This window comes from Armigeres subalbatus, chromosome 1 (genome assembly GCF_024139115.2).
Source record: "Armigeres subalbatus isolate Guangzhou_Male chromosome 1, GZ_Asu_2, whole genome shotgun sequence".
Taxonomy (NCBI): domain Eukaryota; kingdom Metazoa; phylum Arthropoda; class Insecta; order Diptera; family Culicidae; genus Armigeres; species Armigeres subalbatus.
The window spans coordinates 119,478,074-119,502,177 of record NC_085139.1 but is presented as its reverse complement, the minus strand read 5'-3'; the positions used below and the strand labels follow the sequence as shown (position 1 = coordinate 119,502,177).

At 43.0% G+C, this 24,104-nt stretch overlaps 1 protein-coding gene across 1 annotated transcript in view; it reads left to right on the top strand.

Annotated features, from left to right (window-relative positions):
• The window catches only part of LOC134206487 (proteoglycan Cow-like), a 504,826-nt gene that overhangs the window by 453,643 nt on the left and 27,079 nt on the right, over nucleotides 1-24,104 (top strand). Inside the window, exons 4-5 of the mRNA XM_062682216.1 lie at nucleotides 19,437-19,469; nucleotides 19,565-20,073. Coding sequence (XP_062538200.1) covers nucleotides 19,437-19,469; nucleotides 19,565-20,073 — 542 coding nt within the window. The remainder of the gene's footprint in view (nucleotides 1-19,436; nucleotides 19,470-19,564; nucleotides 20,074-24,104) is intronic.

Sequence of the window (24,104 nt, the reverse complement as noted above, 5' to 3'; positions counted from 1 at the left end):
AACGCAGATTACTAAATGATCGATAACATTCTTGGTTGGAAAAATATTCGATCCACCATTGGCAGAACCGCAACCGCTTCTCTTGGCACGATGCCTCCGGATCAGAGAAACGACTGGATCAGAGAAGAATGCAGCATGGGCGAGATTGCTGCAACACTGCACGAGGGTGAACGAGGCACGATATAAACGGGCGCGGAACAGACAAAACTCGATTTTCGGACGAAAAAGCGCCAGCAGGAAGATCAGGACCGTGAAGAGATGGAGCAACTGTACCGCCCTAATAACACACGAAAGTTCTATGAGAAGTTAAACCGTTCATGTAAGAGCTACGTGCCACAGCCTGATATGTGTAAAGAACATGAACGGGAACCTTCTCACGAACGAGCGTGAGGTGATCCAAAAGTGGTGGCAGCCCTACGAAGAACACCTGAATGGCGATGTGACAGACGAAGATGGTATGGTGATGAACCTGGGAGAACGCACGCTGGACATAATTTTACCGGCTCCAGATCTCCAGTAAATCCAGGAGGAGATTGGCCGGCAGAAGAACAACAAAGCCCCTGGGGTTGCCGCAGGAGTGGATGGAAGTTGTCGTGTGTCCCATCTACAAAAACGGCGATAAGCTGAATTGCAGAAACTACCGCGCAATCACAATGCTGAACGCCGCCTACAAGGTGCACTCCCAAATTTTCGACTAGCACCAATTGCAAGAGAGTTCGTGGGGCAGTACCAGGCGGGTTTTATGGGCGAACGCTCCACCACGGACCAGGTGTTCGCCATTCGCCAAGTACTGCAGAAATGCCGCGAATACAACGTGCCCACGCATCATCTATTCATCGACTTCAAAACCGCATATGGTACAATCGATCGGGACCAGCTATGGCAGCTAATGCACGAACACGGATTTCCGGATAAACTGACACGGTCGATCAAGGCGACGATGGATCGGGTGATGTGCGAGAAATCGAGGTGGTAAAAGAATTTGTGTACTTGGGCTCACTGGTGACTGCCGAAAATGATACCAGCAGAGAAATTCGGAGACGGAGATACGAGCGTTGGTTGAAAGCCCAGTTGCGGTGGTTGCTGCAGAATAAACGTCTTCGGTGGTAGTTAAAAGGAAATGTCCTCACATGCTGTTAGTCATTGCAAAAACGAGTTATTCAGCTCCCGAATAATTAACTCTCAAGTGAGATTGTCTCGCAAACTTATGACTAGTTTTGCTGCTGTTTTGTGACTGGAAAGGATCACTTTGGAAATTAAACGATCCTTTTCAAGATCATTATTATTTACATAAGGAACTCAAGTGAATAATAAGGGATTCTCTCCACGCTACACAGCACAAGCTCATGGTGAATGCAGAAAGTTCTATGGCGTCGGTATCGGTCCCAGTGGCGGCCGTCGGGTGATTGCTAAGCAAAGCAATTCTACGGTATATCATCGAGTAACTATCATCGGCGCCCGCAGAATTTAAGTAAAATTTTCTTACAAGGTTCTGTAGACGGTAGTGATTAGAAATGCGCATTTATTGAAAATAAATAATATTAATAAGTCTCTTAAGGACAAGCATAACAGAATCCAAAACTAAATTCAATGAAAACATTTCACGGGCACACCACTCAATACGGAGGCAACGAACAACTTTTGTTTTTATTATTTTAGCTTTGCTGCGTCGCAGCATGCGTAGAATAATGAAAAAGACAGTTGTGTGATGCTTTCATATTGAGGTGTGTGCCCTTGAAAACGCGAGTGAATTTTGTTTTGGAATCCGAGATGCTTGTCCTTAATTCTCGTGTATACATGGATGACACAGTGTGCCATGAGCTACACAAGCTCACGTAGCATCGATTCGGTGCGACGAGAGAAGCTAGCGCGTGCAAGAAATAACTGAGCGAGCGTGTCTCAATGTACGTCTCATGAGGCTCATATCTTGCGTTAGGAATGCAGAGCTGACGTTACTAAGGCGACGATGAAATATTATTGAATGAAAATTTCAAGGCCAAAGTTGTTTTACGCACCTTCGCTGTTGTATGCAAAGGAATGCCATGGCAAACAGCGCATGAGCTGATCGCATTGAGATATCTCAAACAAAAAAGCTGAAAATGTTCTTATTTTAAATGACAAGACACGACAACACGACGTGACCGACGTAAAACAATGAAGCACATTTTACAGAACATTTTTAACATTTTGATGGTCTGATACAGAAAACAATATGAGAGTTTACCTGGTAGGCACAAGTTAATATTCGCAATACAATGGTGAGCCTGGAGAGAAAAATTAATTTAATTTTTAATAATGCTCATTTCCAATCAGTGACAGCAAGCAAACTATAGACTGAACCTTGGGAGAAAATTTTCCTTGTGTTCTGCTAACGCAGACGAGAGTTTTATTCGTCGATTTACCGCAGAATTGCTACTGACGCCAACCATCCGAACAAATTTGTTACAGCGTCTTCCTCGCTTGATTTCGCTACCGACCGCATCGTTACGATTCAATTTTTTGCCGTCACCAAGCGATTGTGTTTTGTACTTGGATGAAAGTTCGTCTCGGATCAATATTTTCTAGCATCAAATGGTGGAACTGATTTATTTTCAACCTCTGGCGGCAATAAAACCAGAGTCTGAATCTTGCGGGAAAATTTCACATCAGTGCTACTAACGCTGATTTACTCATCAATGATTTACCATCAAAACGCTGAAAACCCTTAGCGGAAACCAACGGCCGCTGCTGGAACCGATAAAAAAAACCTTCGAATGCTCAGCAGCCACCATGCAATGGTGCTTGGTAGTTTGGAGAAAATTCCCATCAATACAACTTTATCTTCACTTGTCATAAGACGAGTTGGTACTATTCCATTTAATTCCACTACTCAATTATAACTTTACAGACACGTATTTCTACACTGATAAAAATCCAATCAAATCCAAAAAAGCGAACACCATCTTTGCAGGGTTGCTGTCCGGCATTCTTGCAACATGTCCTGCCCATCGTACCCTTCCGGCTTTAGCTACCTTCTGGATACTGGGTTCGCCGTAGAGTTGGGTGAGCTCATGGTTCATTCTTCGCCGCCACACACCATCTTCTTGCACACCGCCAAAGATGGTCCTAAGCACCCGTCTCTCGAATACTCCGAGTGCTCGCAAGTCCTCCTCGAGCATTGTCCATGTTTCATGGCCGTAGAGGACAACCGGTCTTATAAGCGTCTTGTACATGACACATTTGGTGCGGTGGCGAATCTTTTTCGACCGCAGTTTCTTCTGGAGCACGTAGTAGGGCCGACTTCCACAGATGATGCGCCTTCGTATTTCACGACTAACGTTGTTGTCAGCCGTTAGCAAGGATCCGAGGTAGACGAGCTCCTCGACCTACTCCAAAGGTATCCCCGTCTATCGTAACACTGCTTCCCAGGTGGGCCCTGTCGCGCTCAATTCCCCCACTTACACTTGAACACTTACCCAAGCTAATTCAGCAAAATGAAGTCATGTAAATACTGTTCTGATGTTGGTTTTTCATGATAGCACCTAAATGAGTGTTATAATGAACATTATGCAACCCATTTTAGTTGCATAATATTCATAGCACCCATTTCGTTGATATGGAAAAATAGGTCGTTTTATGACTCAACGGCGAACTGTAATGGTTTACTGGTGATATTATGATCCGAAATTGCAAAAAAGTTATTTGCAGTTTCTTTGATTTTTTTTCATTAAAAATGTGTGAATTTTTATGTTCGCAAAATAAAACCTCACTCATGTTTTAGCAACTTATTTTGAACCAATTTGCTTTCAACAAGTTGCATTCAACGGGGAGACGTTTCCCATTGTTTCCTTTTGTAAGTTTCTTTCAAAATTTCATTTTCTGGTAAATCAAAACATTGGGAAATTCGGAAAAGAATTTGAGATAATCACAAAAACATAACATCCTTTAAAACCTAGAATTCAAATCACTATTCCGAAAATTTACAGATTTCGAATTTGGCGAATAGCGCTTGAAACAGTCGATAGAATGTGATTGTATCGAACCCAGCTACCTCAACATGGCCAGTTCTATTATCAAGAGAGTAGCATCAAAAACACCAGCACTTCGTTGCTAATGTATAAGTTTCATTCAAAACCCACTCGAATTTTATTTTTCGAATTCCAGCACTCTTGAATGACTTTCCCTCTGCTTCGTATTCACGCTCGATGGTGTGACGATACAGGATAGAAAGCAATACAAAATAAAGCGCGCATGAAAATTAATTTAGCTCTTCTTAGAATTCCGCCGCCTCCGACCACCTGCCTCTACCACAGAGAACCGAGCTTTTATTTCAAGGTATCAAGATGCTCCTATATAGATACGGTCATAGGATGGCTCCCGTGTGCTTTCCACAACCGCCGGTGTCGTTCAGATGAAAATTGTCCAACCAGCAACAGCAGCATCCACACGATTGCTTTGAGCGGTGAGAGCCGGATTTCCAAGAATTGTCCGAATCATTGTTGTTAACATTTTGATATTTTTAGCAAAATGACGATTATCTTAAACGATGATGGTGTAGCCGTTTTTTATCAATTAAAAAATGTATAGAAAAGGAACGACGTGTACATTTTTTTCCTTTTTTAAGGCGACGCGAAGCATACGTGAAACGGATGTTATCATTAACTTTTTCTTGAAAACAGCTTATTCGTCTAATGATAGCACTCACACACAGTACGATTTGTTCTACATTCTATCATTAACAAAAGTATCACAAAGCTCCACCCAATCTTCAACGGTGAGTATAGAGAAAAGATTTCAACAACCATGTAATTTAATTTCCAACAAAGCTCATCAAGTGAAACTTTTAATCCTCGGGAGCATCCTTTCAACTTCATCCGAAAATGTGCTTCTCATTACCGAGCAGAACTTCCTGAATACTAAAATGCGTGTCTCGAGTAACATTCGTCCTTTTGAAACCGATTCCATTCACTGAAATCGAATGACAGGGTAGGGCAGGGTTGCAGCGAGGTCCGACCCAAGCAGTGCCAACCGGGGCTTGTAAAGCGAACAATTAAGATGATGTTATCCCCCACTGTCATTGTCGTGCGCAATGATTTCGCTATTCAAGAACGGCAGTCGGTCGGTGCTGCGGATGCTTCTTGAAGCGACACCGAAGAGGATTGAAACTTTTCTCCCCGTCTTGGCTGCTGGCGCAGACCAAGCGAACGTCGTCCACATCAACCCATCATGCTTAATAGTTTGCATTCAATAGAAGCGCCGAAGGGGGTGTCTTAGCCGCCCGCCACGCTAACCGTTCCATTTTAGCGAAACTTTTCCATCAAGTTCAAAGTTGAGGTGCTATTAGGTGAACGAACACTGCTGACGACTGGCTGGCAGCTTTCAGCGCCTGGCCCATTCGCCCTGATGCTACTGCAGTGATTTGCTCCAACAGCTAGCGTAGGGTTGAAGTGGTGTTCTTCAGGGCTCTCGAACTCAATCTGCCGTGTCTGCACTCGAGTGAATATGAAGAATGTTGGTGTTTGTAAGTGCAACCTGGGTGAAACTTCATAAAACAATCCCACGGATTTATGAAAGCGTGAAACGTGATTACACGTTGCGGCTGGTATTTTCTTCAACCGGTTCACTGAGAGGTGAAATACAGTTCCACAAAAACTGAAAAGTTTTATGTTATATCATGAAACATGATCTACAGATAGTCTAAATAGAATTTATAAGTGTTGGATGTGCTAGAAATTGGACGAAGCTTATTGCGATTTAAGAATCACACTGAACTTCATTTGGCAGCAGCACCACTTCACATCCAACCCATTTCAGTCGAAAAGCTGCAGCGTCATCAACGTCGGCAGTTTCATTCCGACTAATTGATGAAAGCCCAAACAGCAGCACCGCTATTCTGTCAGGCACACACCAAAGTCATTTTAGAAGCAAGGCAGCAACGTCACAGCAGTCGGCATTTCCACAGTAATAGCATCGGCATCGTTATAGCAATTTTCTCGTCACTCTGTTTCTGCTTGTATCTCAAAACCTCAAATGTTCTGTAAAAAATGAAGTATAAAAAAGTTAGTTCAAATCTAATTCCGGTCTGCTTTACCCCAAAATAATTTTAAAACCCAGAAGCAAATGGTTGGAACAAATGTAAGCGGATAGTGGCGATAATGCATTTGCGTGCTAAGGGGTGTGGGTTAGATTCTCGTTTCAGTTAGAAGTTAGAAAAAATCGTAAAAGCGAAAAATTGTCACTTGTCTACTGTGTGTTGTGATGTGTTATCTTGTTTGTTGTTAAGTATTCAATCTTTACAACTTCTGATCCTGCCTTTTCTTATTCAATCGCGATTGTGACGAGAAAAATAATTGAATTGCATTTGTCACGAAAGTCAAATTTTCCACTTACATTAAATCAAAATGGCGTGCATACTTCCTCAACTTAAACAAGCAATGGGTAATGTTCGAGATCTATCTACCTGCATAGCAGGTTGGCTACAGTGTTGATACGCCTATTCCTGACGCATTGCAGAGCTCCATAATCGTTGGTCTTGGGCGATGTTCCTTCAGTTTCCCCGAACGTTCCCAGGTCCGAATCCACCGCTGCCAGGGTGTTCGTGTCCTTCCAAGAAGTCGCCGGCCTCTATCCGGTTCTCTGTTGAATATTGTTTTCGTTATTCTTTCTTCGACCATCCCACTGAAGTCTGCCGTATTTTATACGATGCACAATATTTTCTTCTTTGTACACTTGGTACAGCTCGTGATTCATGTGTTTGCGCCACACGTCACACGCTAGTTTTCCTGCCTAAAATTCGCCGACGAAGGATTCCTCAAGCGGTATCAGTCTGTTAAATAGGATAAGCGACACAATATTGTACATCGAGTTTCTTCTGTAATTTTTTTTAATTGTTTTTTTTAAGTTTAACATTAAGTTCAACACAACCCTTCTGTAATTGGCACACTCTATTCAATAATTTCATTTATTTAGTTAACATCTAAACAGATAACACTGAATCAACAATTTGACGCCACAATACACGGTTCGAGGCCGCATCTCTCCATCCTCGGATACGCCCCACGCTCGCCAAGTCGTTTTGCACCTGGTCTGCCCATCTCGCTCGCTGCGCTCCACGCCGTCTCGTACCTGCCGGATCGGAAGCGAACACCATCTTTGCAGGGTTGCTGTCCGGCATTCTTGCAACATGTCCTGCCCATCGTACCCTTCCGGCTTTAGCTACCTTCTGGATACTGGGTTCGCCGTAGAGTTGGGCGAGCTCATGGTTCATTCTTCGCCGCCACACACCGTCTTCTTGCACACCGCCAAAGATGGTCCTAAGCACCCGTCTCTCGAATACTCCGAGTGCTTGCAAGTCCTCCTCGAGCATTGTCCATGTTTCATGTCCGTAGAGGACAACCGGTCTTATTAGCGTCTTGTACATGACACATTTGGTGCGGTGGCGAATCTTTTTCGACCGCAGTTTCTTCTGGAGCCCGTAGTAGGCCCGACTTCCACAGATGATGCGCCTTCGTATTTCACGACTAACGTTGTTGTCAGCCGTTAGCAAGGATCCGAGGTAGACGAATTCCTCGACCACCTCGAAGGTATCCCCGTCTATCGCAACACTGCTTCCCAGGCGGGCCCTGTCGCGCTCGGTTCCGCCCACAAGCATGTACTTTGTCTTTGATGCATTCACTTCCAGTCCAACTTTTGTTGCTTCACGTTTCAGGCGGGTGTACAGTTCTGCCACCTTTGCAAATGTTCGGCCGACAATGTCCATGTCATCCGCGAAGCAAATAAATTGACTGGATCTGTTGAAAATCGTACCCCGGCTGTTACACCCGGCTCTCCGCATGACACCTTCTAGCGCAATGTTGAACAACAGGCACGAAAGCCCATCACCTTGTCTTAGTCCCCGGCGCGATTCGAACGAACTGGAGTGTTCGCCCGAAATCTTCACACAGTTTTGCACACCATCCACCGTTGCTCTGATCAGTCTGGTAAGCTTCCAAGGGAAGCTGTTCTCGTCCATAATTTTCCATAGCTCTACGCGGTCTATACTGTCGTATGCCGCCTTGAAATCAACGAACAGATGGTGCGTTGGGACCTGGTATTCACGGCATTTTTGAAGGATTTGCCGTACAGTAAAGATCTGGTCCGTTGTCGAGCGGCCGTCAACGAAGCCGGTTTGATAACTTCCCACGAACTCGTTCACTAATGGTGACAGACGACGGAAGATGATCTGGGATATCACTTTGTAGGCGGCATTAAGGATGGTGATCGCTCGAAAGTTCTCACACTCCAGTTTGTCGCCTTTCTTGTAGATGGGGCATATAACCCCTTCCTTCCACTCCTCCGGTAGCTGTTCGGTTTCCCAGAATCTGACTATCAGTTTGTGCAGGCAAGTGGCCAGCTTTTCCGGGCCCATCTTGATGAGCTCAGCTCCGATACCATCCTTACCAGCTGCTTTATTGGTCTTTAGCTGTTGAATGGCATCCTTAACTTCCCTCAAGGTGGGGGCTGCACTATGGGGCGGCTCCATACAAGTAGGTGGCCGAAAATATTTTCATTTCATTTCTGCAATATTTCACCCTTATATCGTAGATTATTGTCTAAAAGATGTGAAATACTTGTTTTGCAGGTCGTTATTACTTCTAAGGTCTCCAAACTCCCTGGAATACAGACCTTTGATCTCTATGGAATATATCCCTTTTATCTACGAATGTCTCATGTACACAGCAGTCTATAGATGTGTATTTTATTGCAGCGCAGACCTGTAGAGTTCAAACTAGAAAATTGTGTACTGTTTTTATGTGAATTGAGTTGTACAGATGTTCTAAGTTGCACAAGGACTCCGTCAAATACAGGCCATTGCATCTACATACGTAACAGGTTGTCTTTGTAGGATTTTTCAGATTGGTTCAGGCTCTTAACCCGTAAAACAAGTAAAGGGAATACAATATAAAGCTCTATTAAAGCTAAACGAACTCCATGCAATAAAAGCTTCAAGATATATAAGTATACTGCAACAACATCGTATCACTTCTGCTGTAGGCAGTTCTTCTTGCTCCCAGTAGCGCTTTTTCTATGGTATCCTCTCTTGGATCCATTAGCTCGTCATTAATTCTTCTGCGCTTCGTACGCTCACTTGAATCCTCAAAAATTTTTGATGGCCTTCCACGAGATGTTGAAGCCACTGGCTCTGGCTCAGCATGATAAAATTCTTCTAATTCAAATTCTGTGTCAAGCCATTCCTCATTATATGAGTCAAAGTAAGTTTTGGACCGGGATGCGGCCTGCCATTTTTTTTCAAATTTCAAATGCAGATTTTTTAATTTTGTATGGAGTTGACTCTTTTTTTGTTTATCCACAGCGAAGCTTTGGCAGATATATTCCAAAGCTTTTTCAACGCGATCTACCTGACGTCCCTCGTGAGCTCTAAATACTTCAATGAGTTGCCTATAATTCATGATTCACCAAATAATAAGTACAAACACTTCACACGATTTACCTTCGCAACCACAGCTCTATGCACTCAGATAGACATTCATAAATGTTCTGTTTATTTATTTCACCTAGGTACATACCAATAATTATCGAAAGATGTCCTTAGGTACAGACATTTTTGCTTCTTGTATTCACATATTGGATTTTAATTAATATCAAAATTTTACTTTTTATGAAATAATTTCAAATGAAGCCTAGAGTATTTTCGTAACCCTCAAGAGTATATTGTTTTTTTTCATATTTATTTGCTTGATACTTGATAGATAATGAGTTGCCTCCTCTTGGTGAGCCTACGCCGAATGGAGTATCATATAGCTGCATAAGCTATCGTGTACACGGCCTACAACGAAGCCTACGACACATTTCGTGTTATCTACTATCTCTATTTTAACTGTTCTTGATGCTCTTTTATCATACGCATGGGATTTGTATCCAGCCCATCACAGTCTGCCGTGTATTATGAGAATAATTACATTTAATGTTTCAAAATTAATGACTTTTTTTTCGAAAAAGTGATCGGAATCGCAGATTTGCAGCCATTTGCATTTGCAGCTGGAATTTGTTTTAATGCCTTCTGGGAGGTCCAAAGAAAGTCGTAGTGGTAGTCGCTAAGCGAAACTTTGAGAAACTTTTTTTGTATGAAAAAAAAAAATTTTTCTTCGGGTCATTTTCGGATGTTTCACTACCTATTTTCCCATAACTAACCCGTTCTTCGCAAGTCTATGAAACAAGCTTTCAGAAACTTTTTAAAGAGTTGGAAAAGAGCTACTGTAGCCGAAGATATTGACAGTTGAATAATGCATTGATTTTTCAAGAACTAAAAAGTGTCTGGCTCTAATGCCTATATATTGATAACCATATGGCTTAGAGTGCTGATATGCTGAGGTTTAATGCTCCAAAGCATTAGCATTTAGCAGGTCAACTTGAATTACGAAACAGAGAAAGTCGATTTTTTTATTTTCGGCCACCTGATTCCCCATAGTGGGCTGGTTGGCTTCCATCGTCCACTGAACTGACGTAGTCATCTCCTCCGCTGCCTTGACTTTCACTGCCTGTACTCTCCGCGCCATTCAGATGTTCCTCGTAGTGCTGCTTCCACCTTTCGATCACCACACGTTCGTCCGTCAAGATGCTCCCATCCTTATCCCGGCACATTTCGGCTCGCGGCACGAAGCCTTTGCGGGATGCGTTGAGCTTCTGGTAGAACTTGCGTGTTTCTTGAGAACGGCACAGCTGTTCCATCTCCTCGCACTCCGCTTCTTCCAGGCGGCGTTTCTTGTCCTGAAAAAGGCGGGTCTGCTGTCTCCGCTTCCGTCTATAACGTTCCACGTTCTGCCGGGTACCTTGCTGCAGCGCGACCGCCCGCGCTGCGTCCTTCTCCTCCAGAATCTGTCTGCACTCTTCGTCGAACCAATCGTTCCGTCGACTTCGACCCATATACCCGACGTTGTTCTCCGCTGCATCATTAATGGCTGCTTTGACCGTATTCCAGCAGTCCTCAAGAGGGGCCCCATCGAGCTCACCCTCTTCCGGCAACGCTGCCTCGAGATGCTGCGCGTATGCAGTGGCGACATCAGGTTGCTTCAGTCGCTCTAGGTCGTACCGCGGCGGTCGTCGGTACCGAACATTGTTGATGACGGATAGTTTTGGGCGCAGTTTAACCATCACCAGATAGTGGTCAGAGTCGATGTTAGCGCCACGATATGTCCTGACGTCGATAATGTCGGAGAAGTGCCGTCCATCAATCAGAACGTGTTCGATTTGTGATTCTGTCTGCAGTGGTGATCTCCAGGTGTACCGATACGGAAGGCTGTGTTGGAAGTAGGTGCTGCGAATGGACATATTCTTGGAGGCGGCGAAATCAATTAGTCGTAGGCCGTTTTCGTTCGCCAGCCGGTGAGCACTGAACTTCCCAATAATCGGTCTAAACTCCTCCTCTTGGCCAACCTGAGCGTTCAAATCTCCTATGATGATTTTGACGTCGTGGCTTGGGCAGTTGTCGTACTCACGTTCCAGCTGCGCGTAGAATGCGTCCTTATCATCATCAGTGCTTCCGGAGTGTGGGCTATGGACGTTGATTATGCTGAAGTTGAAGAACCGGCCTTTGATCCTCAACCTGCACATTCTTTCATTGATCGGCCACCACCCGATCACGCGCCTTTGCATATCGCCCATCACTATGAAAGCTGTTCCCAGCTCATGTGTGTTGCCGCAGCTCTGGTAGATGGTATGATTACCTCTAAACGTTCGCACCATTGATTCCTTCCAACAAACCTCCTGCAGCGCTACGATGCCGAATCCACGGTCCTTGAGCACATCGGCTAGTATGCGTGTGCTCCCGATGAAGTTGAGAGATTTGCAGTTCCACGAACCGAGTTTCCAATCGCTAGTCCCTTTTCGTCGCAGTGGTCTTCGCCGATGATTCCGGTTTTGTTTTTTTAGTTTTATATAGAATTGAATAGTATTTTTATAATTATATCTATTTTATCCCTTATGAGGAATTGTTTGATTTTAAAATTTTATAACCTAATTACTATGTACACTAATATTTACAATAAAAATTTGATAAACTAGATTGGAGCTAGCGCCCTAATTGGAGCCTGATCCGAATGCAAGCAACGGACCCTAAACTTTTCTTTACACTCACCAAAGCGTTCATGTAAAGTTTTTATCCCGGCCAGACAGTGGACCTCGGATGTTCTTGTCCTGGGAGGGGTGTTGAGGATCATCCTCAGGAATTTGTTTTGGACCCGTTGAAGTTTGAGGTGGTGGGCTTTAGCGCAGCTTTCCCAGACCCGCATATCGTATTCGATCACAGGGAGGATGTTCTTAATACCGTCGGCAGGTCTTCTTTTGACTCCAGGGGCTACTTTGGCAATTTGATTTTTCTAAAAAAAATAAACGAAAAAAATACCAAATTTGAAACAGAACTATCCAACTATCAACAAGACACCCGAACGGTGATAAATGCAATTTGATAATAATTTACGTTGTAATTATTGTTTCAAAATGTCCAAAGTAGCCTCCGATTTGTCAAAAGAAACCCCGCACGACGGTACCACGACGTACCATCTCTTCGATTTAAATACCTTCTAACCATGATCCATGAGCATACACAATCAGGTTTGTACGATATGTATATGCAGCTACGTACGGAAACGTTATGTGCTACTGTCACGCTTGATTTCACACTTTATCTCATTCATCATCCCGAAAACAGTCATGTTTACCATAATTAGCTCCCGAAACGATAACCGCACAAAGAGCAACAAACCGTCAGCGTTCAAACCGCACTAACGCGATCAATCCAGTCGTGCCCGAAAATCCATGAACCGGATCAGAAAATGGGAAGAAGCCAAAAGCTGCCCACTGACCGCAAAAACATCATCCACAGCATCCCATTGTGGTGTGTCCATATTTACCATTATTTGTTCCAAACGGAGCCGTCCCCTTTCCCCCAGCACCGGCCACTACACCATAACCGCAGAACACGAAACAGAGGAAAAACCATTCAAACATCTCTATTTCCGGTTCCGTAGTTTCGCCGCAACAACATCACCACCACTACCACCGGCAGCGCAGGTTGAGCTAAAATTCGTATCTCCTTCCGACATCCTGTCCACTACCTTCGAAGCGAAAGTCCTCGGTCTTGAAGAAAGAAAATACCTACCTAAAAAAACACTCTCATCGATTTGCCTGGGCCCCCTAGTTTCTGGCTATCCTGAAAAGCGGCGCTCCATTGTATGGAAAGTGCGCTGCAATAAAACGCCGATGGTGTTGGCCAATTCAGGAAGAAAATGGTCTTAAACGAACCGGTCGGGATGATACACCATAGAAAGTATTTTGAAGCAGTTTCGTAGCAATTGGCAACAGTAACGATAATTAAGGTCTATTTTGAATAAATATTCTATTTTCAACACGAAAAGGCTCATCTGGGTAATGGTCGTGTCGTGTGTACACGAGAACTGAATGTTCAAAGGGAAAGAATAACTAAAAATTGAGAATGACCACAACTCAATTATCAATGCATTTCGTTGATATTTCTGCTAACATATTACACTCGTCAATATGTTCCAGAATATGAAATGTCATTAAGATAATCCCATGCAAGGTGCATATTGGCACATTTTCCCTTATTTTTGCTCCCTCACTGAATTTTACCTTTCATTTTTTCCGCTCCTGTGCAAATTTGCCGCAATTGTTTGGCGCCTATCGAGCATGAACGTTAAATGGGAAGGAATCTGACGGCATGCCAAGCTGCCACCCTACAGGTTAGCGTAGTAAAGGGAACAAAAAGACCCATAATCGTAGACAATCGCCACTTCTGGTACAAACAAAACCGTTAAGTAAAAAAAAGTTGAAGAAACAGAAGGGATGCTGTTTTCATGCAATATGGAAAATTTTAGTTTTGATTGCCCGTCGCCACATCAGACAAAAGTCCCTTTTAATGGAAACAGAATTGAAACTTATCTTTGGGTGAAAACGATGTAAACCCGTAGTCGACTGTTTGTCATGAGGACGAATATCCGTCAAGTTTATTCGAACATCAGACTGACATGGACATAGCAAACCCGACGAAAAAAAAATTCGGTTCCATTTGCTTGATTAGTTTTAGAGTTATGCAGAAATTTTTGAATTTTTTTGTACGAGAACCCCGTTTTCCAAAGAGGGAGGGTATATACAGGGGTTAGGCAAAATGATTGAGATAGGCAAAATTTGGCCCAAATTCAAATCCTTATAACTTTTTGAAAAATTGATGAAATTGGACAAAACCGGAAGCATTCGACGGCAAATTTAGTCAAGATTTAGGAACATGCATGGTCACGAATACTGGCCACCGGACACCGGAGATGTTCCGGATTTTCGGAGGCCATGTCAAAAACACATTTTTTTGCCGCTCGTATTTTTGTGTAGTTTGAAGTTACTTCGATGAACACTATTTTCCTAGAAACTAGATCTTATTGAAAATTGAATGCGGGCGGTTGCGCTAAGATCGGTTGAAAAACATCCGAGATATGGCCATTTCAGTAAACCTGTTTCCGGATACTATGGTCAATTATGTATGTCCTTCCAATCACGTATATATTATCCGGTACCATATCAATATTGGTATCAAACTTCAAGATTTTTCATGAAGATGCTTCAGGAAGCATATGCAGGACGATCAGTTGCCCTGACCACTCTGTAGTAGGTTCCAGGTGCCCCGGGGGAAGTGGCCAATTTGAAAAACGTTCAGAGCCCTATCAATATGGGTATCAAACTTCAAGATTTTTCATGGAGATGCTTCAGGAAGCATATTCAGGACGATCAGTTGCCCTGACCGCTCTGTAGTAGGTTCCAGGTGCCCCGGGGGAAGTGGCCAATTTGAAAAAACGGTCAGAACCCTATCAATATGGGTATCAAACTTCAAGATTTTTCATGCAAATGCTTCAGGAAGCATATTCAGGACGATCAGTTACCCTGACCGCTCTGTAGTAGGTTCCAGGTGCCCCGGGGGAAGTGGCCAATTTGAAAAACGGTCAGAACCCTATCAATATGGGTATCAAACTTCAAGATTTTTCATGGAGATGCTTCAGGAAGCATATTCAAGACGATCAGTTGCCCTGACCACTCTGTAGTAGGTTCCAGGTGCCCCGGGGGAAGTGGTCAATTTGAAAAACGTTCAGAACCCTATCAATATGGGTATGAAACTTCAAGATTTTTCATGAAGATGCTTCAGGAAGCATATTCAGGACCATTAGTTACCCTGACGTTTCTATCGTAAGTTCCAGGTGCCCCGGGGGAAGTGGCCAATTTGTAAAACGTCCGGAACTATATCAATATAGGCATCAAACATCAAGATTTTTCATGGAGATGCTTCAGGAAGCATATTCAGGACGATCAGTTGCCCTGACCGCTCTGTAGTAGGTTTCAGGTTCCCCGGGAGAAGTGGCCATTTTGAAAAGCGTTCAGAACCCTATCAATATGGGTATCAAACTTCAAGATTTTTCATGCAGATGCTTCAGGAAACATATTCAGGACGATCAGTTACCCTGACCGCTCTGTAGTAGGTTCCAGGTGCCCCGGGGGAAGTGGCCAATTTGAAAAACGGTCAGAACTCTATCAATATGGGTATCAAACTTCAAGATTTTTCATGGAGATGCTTCAGGAAGCATATTCAAGACCAGTGTTGGGAAATGTACATTAAAACTCTTTGATTATGCGAATGTTTATCTTTTTTTCAGTCAAATTTCTTGCGCCAAACAAGCCGAAACAGTTTGCCAAAAAAATGTACGCGACATCGTGACATTTATTTTTCCGATGAAGCAAACTGTTTGCTTGCTGCTACGTTAGAGTCGTGCCGGCGCGCGGTCAACATTTGCGTGAGATTTTTTGTTTCGGCTCGTGCGCAGCGCAAACAGCACAGAATCGAGTTCAATTACCTGTGGCGCAAAGCCTAGAAGGAGTGCTATCCGTAGGTACTGATTTATTCGTTCTTGTCTCTAAATCAAGCAAGTAGTAATGAAATGAATATTTCCCACCAAAAACGGTTATACGCTGTGAAATTATTGTACGAAAACATTAATTGTGGGGAGAGAAAATGATAAAAGCATGTGCTGACTGTCGTCTGCTTGGCGTGGCTGCTGCTGTGGCTGCCGTGGTTTTGTTTTTATTTTTTTACATACAAGAAGGAATGGTAAAAAGAAATGTCAACCATTCCCGTCCCTGTTCAAGACGATCAGTTGCCCTGACCACTCTGTAGTAGGTTCCAGGTGCCCCGGGGGAAGTGGCCAATTTGAAAAACGTTCAGAACCCTATCAATATGGGTATGAAACTTCAAGATTTTTCATGAAGATGCTTCAGGAAGCATATTCAGGACCATCAGTTACCCTGACCTTTCTGTCGTAAGTTCCAGGTGCCCCGGGGGAAGTGGCCAATTTGTAAAACGTCCGGAACTATATCAATATAGGTATCAAACATCAAGATTTTTCATGGAGATGCTTCAGGAAGCATATTCAGGACGATTAGTTGCCCTGACCACTCTGTAGTAGGTTCCAGGTGCCCCGGGGGAAGTGGCCAATTTGAAAAACGTTCAGAACCCTATCAATATGGGTATCAAACTTCAAGATTTTTCATGAAGATGCTTCAGGAAGCATATTCAGGACCATCAGTTACCCTGACCGCTCTGTAGTAGGTTCCAGGTGCCCCGGGGGAAGTGGCCAATTTGAAAAACGTCCGGAACCATATCAATATGGGTATCAAACTTCAAGATTTTTAAAAGCTGATACTTTTAAAGCATTTTAGAACTAGAAGCTGCCATGACCGCCCTGTAGTAGGCTCCAGGTGTCCCAAAGACAGTGGCCAATTTGCAAAATGTTCGAAACCATATCAAAATGTGTATCAAAGTTCAAGGCTTCTCATGAAGATGCTTTTGGACTCTCCTGTCGAACAGAGTTCGCCGCCGCACGAGGTTGACCATCTACAAAACGCTTATTGAACCAGTCGGCCTCTACGACCACGAAAGTTGGACGTTGCTGACGAAGGTCCAACGCGCCCTTGGAGTTTTCGAATGGAAAGTGTCAAAGGCCAATGAACCACGAGTTGCAATTGTTAGGAGAACTACCCACACGGTGGGCTACGGTGGGCCGGGCATGTAGCCAGAATGTCAGACGACAACCCGATTGAGATTATGCTTCGATAATGATCCGAGGGGCCCTCCTTAGCCGTGCGGTAAGACGCGTGGCTACAAAGCAAGACCATGCTGAGGATGGCTGGGTTCGATTCCCGGTGCCGGTCTAGGCAATTTTCGGATTGGAAATTGTCTCGACTTCCCTGGGCATAGAAGTATCATCGTGTGGAACCACCTAGTGGAACACGGCCTGCGGATCTTTCAGAGACTTCGAGGCCATGGATCAAATAGAATGGAGACGGCTTCTGTATGTAGCGGAAGTCACAGCGGCTTTGGTTTGTTTATAATTAAATAAATAGTTGAAATGATCACTCAATTAGGTAGCTAATAATCGATCCATTATAAGTTTTTTTCGGATATGCGAGTGATACGTATTGATGATCTTCGCTCTGTGAATCGGAGCGTTTTAATCCTGAAAGATTTCATCCCCTCCAGGAAAGACCGATTCCATCATCGGCAGCACCTAACCATTAAATAAAAAACAGATGTAATATTCAGGATTTGTCAGCATATCAACAAATACCTTGTCTTCCAAAATAATTTGATAATCGGCAGGCTTCACTTTGCCCTTAAGTGCCATAATAGAACCATGGCCATGTCAAGATATAGCACCCCACACAATTGCTGAGTCACCGACATGCCAAGGAGACACTCTATATCATAAGTCTCTTCCGGTGAGCGCCAAATGTATACTCGTCCAGTTGTTGGAAAAAGTGTGAACGATGATTCATCAGACCACACGACCTGCTGCCATTGATGGCAGGCCATCTTACACTTGGTCGATCCACCGTGACCGCAGCGCGCCTCTTCTTGTACCGGTCGGATCATTATCGAGCACCATCTCAATCGGGTTATAGTCTGACATTCTGGCTACATGCCCGGCCCACCGTAACATCCAAAATTGTACCGTGTGGGTAGTTCTAACAGTTACAACTCGAGGTTCATTGGTCTCCACCACATATTGTCTTCCATCTGCACCCCGCCATAGGTGGTCCGCAACACCTTCCATTCGAAAACTCCAAGGGCGCGTTGGTCCTTCGCCAGCAACGTCCAACTTTCGTGGCCATAGAGGCCGACCAGCCTAATGAGCGTGGCGGCGGAGGCGAACTCTATTCGACAGGAGAGTCCAAAAGCATCTTCGAGAAAAACCTTGAACCTTGATACACGTTTTGATATGGTTTCGAACATTTTTCAAATTGGCCACTTCACCCGGGGCACCTGGAACCTACTACATAGCGGTCAGGGTAACTGATCGTCCTGAATATGCTTCCTGAAGCATCTCCATGAAAAATATCTTGAAGTTTGCTACCCATATTGATAGGGTTCTGAACGTTTTCCAAATTGGCCACTTCCCCCGGGGCACCAGGAACCTACTACAGAGCGGTCAGGGTAACTAATCGTCTTGCATCTTGCATCATCGAAGCATCTCCATGAAAAATCTTGAAGTTTGATACCCATATTGATAGGGTTCTGAACGTTTTTCAAATTGGCCACTTCCCCCGGGGCACCTGGAACCTACTACAGAGCGGTCAGGGCAACTGATCGTCCTGAATATGCTTCCTGAAGCATCTCCATGAAAAATCTTGAAGTTTGATACCAATATTGATATGGTACCGGATAATATATACGTGATTGGAAGGATATACATAATTGACCATAGTATCCGGAAACAGGTTTACTGAAATGGCCATATCTCGGATGTTTTTCAACGGATCTTAGCGCAACCGCCCGCATTCAATTTTCAATAAGATCTAGTTTCTAGGAAAATAGTGTTCATCGATGTAACTTCAAACCACACAAAAATACGAGCGGCAGAAAAAATGTGTTTTTGACATGGCCTCCGAAAATCCGGAACATCTCCGGTGTCCAGTGGCCAGTATTCGTGACCATACATGTTCCTAAATCTCGACTAAATTTGCCGTCGAATGCTTCCGGTTTTGTACAATTTCATCAATTTTTCAAAAAGTTATAAGGATTTGAATTTGGGCCAAATTTTGCCTATCTCAATAATTTTGCCTAACCCCTGTATTATGATAAACAGTGTACTGATAGCGTAAGTAGAAATGATCGCTGAAGAAAGCTTTTCAGAGTAGAGTTGGGAAAAAGAGCCTTTACCAAGCAAAAATCTTACACGTGAGAATATTCTATAGAAAAGCTAACCATCTCTTGAACTCTGTCATGATTGTCCTTAATTTGTGGCGATGAAAAGTAAACCTATAACAGAGTTAGATATTACCCCTGATTGCACATATTTACTAATTTCGATTTGCTAAATGGAGTTTTTTTTGTTTCCATTCCACAGATTTATCAACAGCTACAACACGCTATCAAACAGGTAAATTATATTTCCTACTGACGATAACAGATCCCTATTTTTGCAAATTTAAAGTGTGGTCAGCAATTCTACAAATCTTCTTCTTAAATTTTCAGGGACGAAATAATCACAAAAAGCAAATACTTAGAGGAAGAGGAAGCCAAGCGCAAAATTGAAGCGGAAGCTGCCGAATCTGGGCTGATAAGTGGTAACAGCAATGTCGGTATCAGCAGCAGTAACGCCAACAGTGGTAGCCTCGATATCAGTTCTAGTGACAGTAACATTGGTGGAAGTGGTAGCAGCGGTATTGTAGGCGGCAGTAGCAGCAGCAGCAGCAGCGGCACTAGTGGAAGCTCCAGTAGCGCCAGTGAGGGAGATGATTTGCTGCAACAGGATCAGGAAGATCCGGACGACGAAAGCTCCGCCCAAGATGACGATGTTTTCTATGACAGTGACGGAAGTGATAAGGTGGAGGAAGATTGCAAACCCTGTCCAGTGGTGAAACCAACGTTCCTCTGCGGAAGTGATAACCGAACGTACTCGTCACTGTGCCGGTTGGATTATCACAATTGCATTCACGGCAGTTCTGTCAAGGTGAACTGCAAGGGATTCTGTCCGTGTAAAGGTGAGTGTTTAGAACTTTTCTATAAACCTTTTTGGTTTGATTTTAATGTAGGGCAATTGTACCGGTTTTGGGCACTTACTGCTTAATTTGGTCAACCCTGAGAAAACTTATTTTTTAGAAATAATCGATCAGTTTCACCAGCGTCGACGGTGTAGTTCAAATGGGAGGTATCGACAATTCTCAGTTCATTCGAAACGTCTCACCTCATGCGAGACGTAGAATAAGCACAAGTGTCCCAGCTGGATGATGTAAATAATACCAAGAAGAAGCTCTCCAAAGTTAACGAGGGCACGAGCATACAAAAAATACTTAGAACTAGAGCAAAATGAGTTGGGACCAATTCAAATTTTCCTCTCCTACCGCATTCATGCATGCACCTGCACGATGGTGAAAATATGAGAAATGGGACTGTTGCGAGAGATTAACCGGAACACTTACGTTCCAGCATGTGAGTGTTCCTTTTTCTGCTAAAACTTTCAAATCGAGCTCTGGTTGCAATGCCGTTGGATCACTGGAGGGTAACAAACTTTTGAGAGGGATTGCTCAACCGTACGTAAGCACTTTGTATTTGTCGAGGTGTAAAGTATTAAAATTCATGGCGTACGAGTTTATGCCTGGTGAGAACGTTGTTTCCATGATTTGTACTTTTTATGGCGAAAAGTTCTGACGAGGAAATTGCAAAATGAGACTATTTTCCTCCATCCGATTGGCAACTTTAAGTGGATCTGGCGGATGTTTGGAACAACGTCGTCAAAACAAGGAGTAATGTTTCTGCAATCTGAATTTGATTTCATATTTTAAAGCATAGAACTCTTCATAGGCGACTACCCGTCAGACAGAATTTGTTGACATAAGTTATCGCTGATAGCAGTTTCATCTGGACAATCTATCTCATACGTTGTTGTTTGAGGTTATTTGGTTTGAGGTTAGGAACAACAGAATACTTTGAAGGTTCTGGTTCCTGTAGTAAATAGTAGTAGGAAACGCAGTTGCGCATAAACTGGGCAGTTACATATCAGATGATAAGAAGTTCATAATCGGATCCGGATAATCGGATTCACAACCATCACAGACAAATAATTCTACACGTTGATAGTTGAGTTGGCAGCGACCTGTCAAGGCCTTGACTAAGACACTGAAATTCTGTTTAGACACATTATAGCTAAATAGTTTGCTACTACCGGAGATGACTCTCGGATATACAATTTTGTTTGTCGACATGAATCCAAACTACTCCAATACCATCTGTGCTGAGTAGAAGCCCAAGAGCTAATCAAACGCTTCTCCCAACACTTAGATATTGGAATAGCTGGCTCAGGACCAATAAAGTCTTGTGATGCTCCAGTGCGAGCTAACACATCAGCTAATTCGTTTCCAGCTATGGAAGAATGGCCAGGTATCCATATAAGGTTTAACGTATTAACTGAATTCAGTTCCTCAATTTGAGTTCGACATGCGTTTACTAACTTCGACCTATCTATCTGGACAGAAGTATATTACTTTGCACATTATGTGATTCTGCAGTGCGGATTGCACTCCACACATAATGACAAATATTTCCGCTTGAAAGACAGTGCAGTGTCTACCCAGTGAGTGGGACTGTTCCAATCTCAGCTCATGCGAGTAGACACCTGCACACGCTCTACCTTCGAAGAGGGAGCCGTCAGTGTAACAAACAATGCTGTCTGACATACTGTCTACTCCCGCGAGGGGAATTGTGTTGAAAATGTCCTATAAGGAAAACTACTAGCGAGTGTGAGATCACTTGGAGCGAGGACAGTTCTGTCCCAATCAACGATGAGTTGTAACAATGAAGTGTGTGTAGAACTGGTTGACAGGATTCTTTTCCATGAAACCGAGAACCCACAATCGGCAAGTACAAGAAAGTGCTTCATTGTTGAGATGAATGTGTAGTGGGGCCACATTGAAGAGAATCTCGAGAGCAGCCGTGGGAGTAGGAGAGAACGCACCAGCACCAGCCAATAGGCACATTCTTTGAAGATGGTCTAATTTAAACTGAATTGTCCTCACTTCACCCTTGGCCACCACACGAGACATCCATAAACCAAAATTGGTCGTACAACAATCCATTTGATATATTTGGGTTTAAGACCCCAAGTTTCATAACGATGTAATGGGCGAATACCATTACGGTTACATTTTCCGTGAAAAGTACATTAGATGTTTTATTCGGATTAACCGTACGTACGTACCTTCGTACGAAGCACGCCCTCCTTTTGGGATAAACTTTACAGTGACATCCCGCCAGGGTATGGGAATATACCCAATAGCAAAACTGCATATCAAAACATGTTTTATATGCTCAAAACTCCTCTGAAGAAGGACGGAATAAATCCCATCTTTCCCTGGAGATTTGTGGATCTCGCAAGAATTTTATTTAACCTACTAGCTTCACTCAAATTGGAAACATTTGCACAAAGGTTTTCCCAGCCGGATCTTTCAGTAAATCGGAGAGCTGAATGGCGTCTGTTCCAACTCCTTCTGCACTGCTTCCTGAGTTTAGCCAATTTATAATTCCACCATGAGATTCCTCTTGAGGTTTTCACAGAACGCAAAGGGCAAGCTTCTTCGAAAGCCTTCACGATATACAACGTTGTAGTATCAACGGCATCATCCAAGTCGGTAGGAGTTTCAATGGTTGATAGATATCCATGAAGTTTCGTAGAGAGCAACTCTGTATAGAGATCCCAGTTGGTTGAACGAGAATTTCTAAAACGCAAGGTCTGCGAAGTAATATTCAAATGATCAAAGTAGATGTAGCGATGGTCAGATATGGATTCCTCATCTGACACATGCAATTCGTCAACTCGTGACTGATTCTATTGGAGCATAGAGTTTATTTTTAAACATTAACATACATTAAAATACTTCTCCTATATTAGATACCATAAAGGTTGGGCGATTGCCTATGTTAAGTAAACCAAGTTCGGTACTACTTAAGTAAGTGACCAGACGTCCCGGATTATGCGGGACAGTCCCGGATTCAGCCTACTTGTCCCGCATTGCTAGGCGTCCCGGAAACGTCCCGCATTCCATGATGATTCTTCAAAGTTTGGAAAATCAATGAAATCTATATATCTATATCCTATATATATCTATATCCTATAGGAATTTGCAAACTCAAAGAAATCAAAATACTCAGAGAAAGATTAACTTGGGTATGCTAAAGGGTCAACTGAATTTAAAGAATGAAGGTTTGAATAATTTTGAGAAAACAGACAATTTCCGTAAGTATTAGAGAATCTAGGCATGCCAAGGATTATTGAGTTGAGTTTATATGTCAGACTCTGGATAACGCAAAAATCTTAGAAACCTGAAGCATTTGAATATCCTGGAGGGTCTATAGAATGTGAGAATATTAAGAATTTGATATTTATGGAACCAAAAATATTTGATTATATTCTGAAAAGTTTAGGTCATGACAATAATCTGAATCGGAAGGATCTGAGTAAACTGGGATATCAGAAAATGTGACTAATAAAGATCCTTTAATCAGCAAAGATCTATGATGATGATGATGATGATGGTCCCGCCACATACCCCTACAAAGGTTTGAGCTAGACGATTTATCTTTAAGATAATTAATTGAATGATATAATAACAATTTAATCAGATTTGCAAAAAACAAAAACGATCTGATTACCATCACAGATATGAATTACATAACTTTTCATTACTATCCAGCAAAAAATGTAAATTTAAAAAAAAAACTGTTGTTTTCATCTACAGATTCTCATAAGCATCGGTAGTGATACTTCGAGCTTATACTAAAATGCAAAACTTGTGATACCTCTCGCACAGATTTCAAAAGTTCCACCAAGAATCGCGTTTCATGTTTATACAAGACCACGTTTATCACTCGTAAGCATCAATAAAATTAATAATCTAAGTCGTCAACAAAACTAAAACTTGTGTTACCGCTCCGTCGATATCAAAAGTTTCGGTATCAACCACGGGAACAAAACTCTACCAGATAGCCCATTACTAATCCGAAGAATCATTCAAACAGT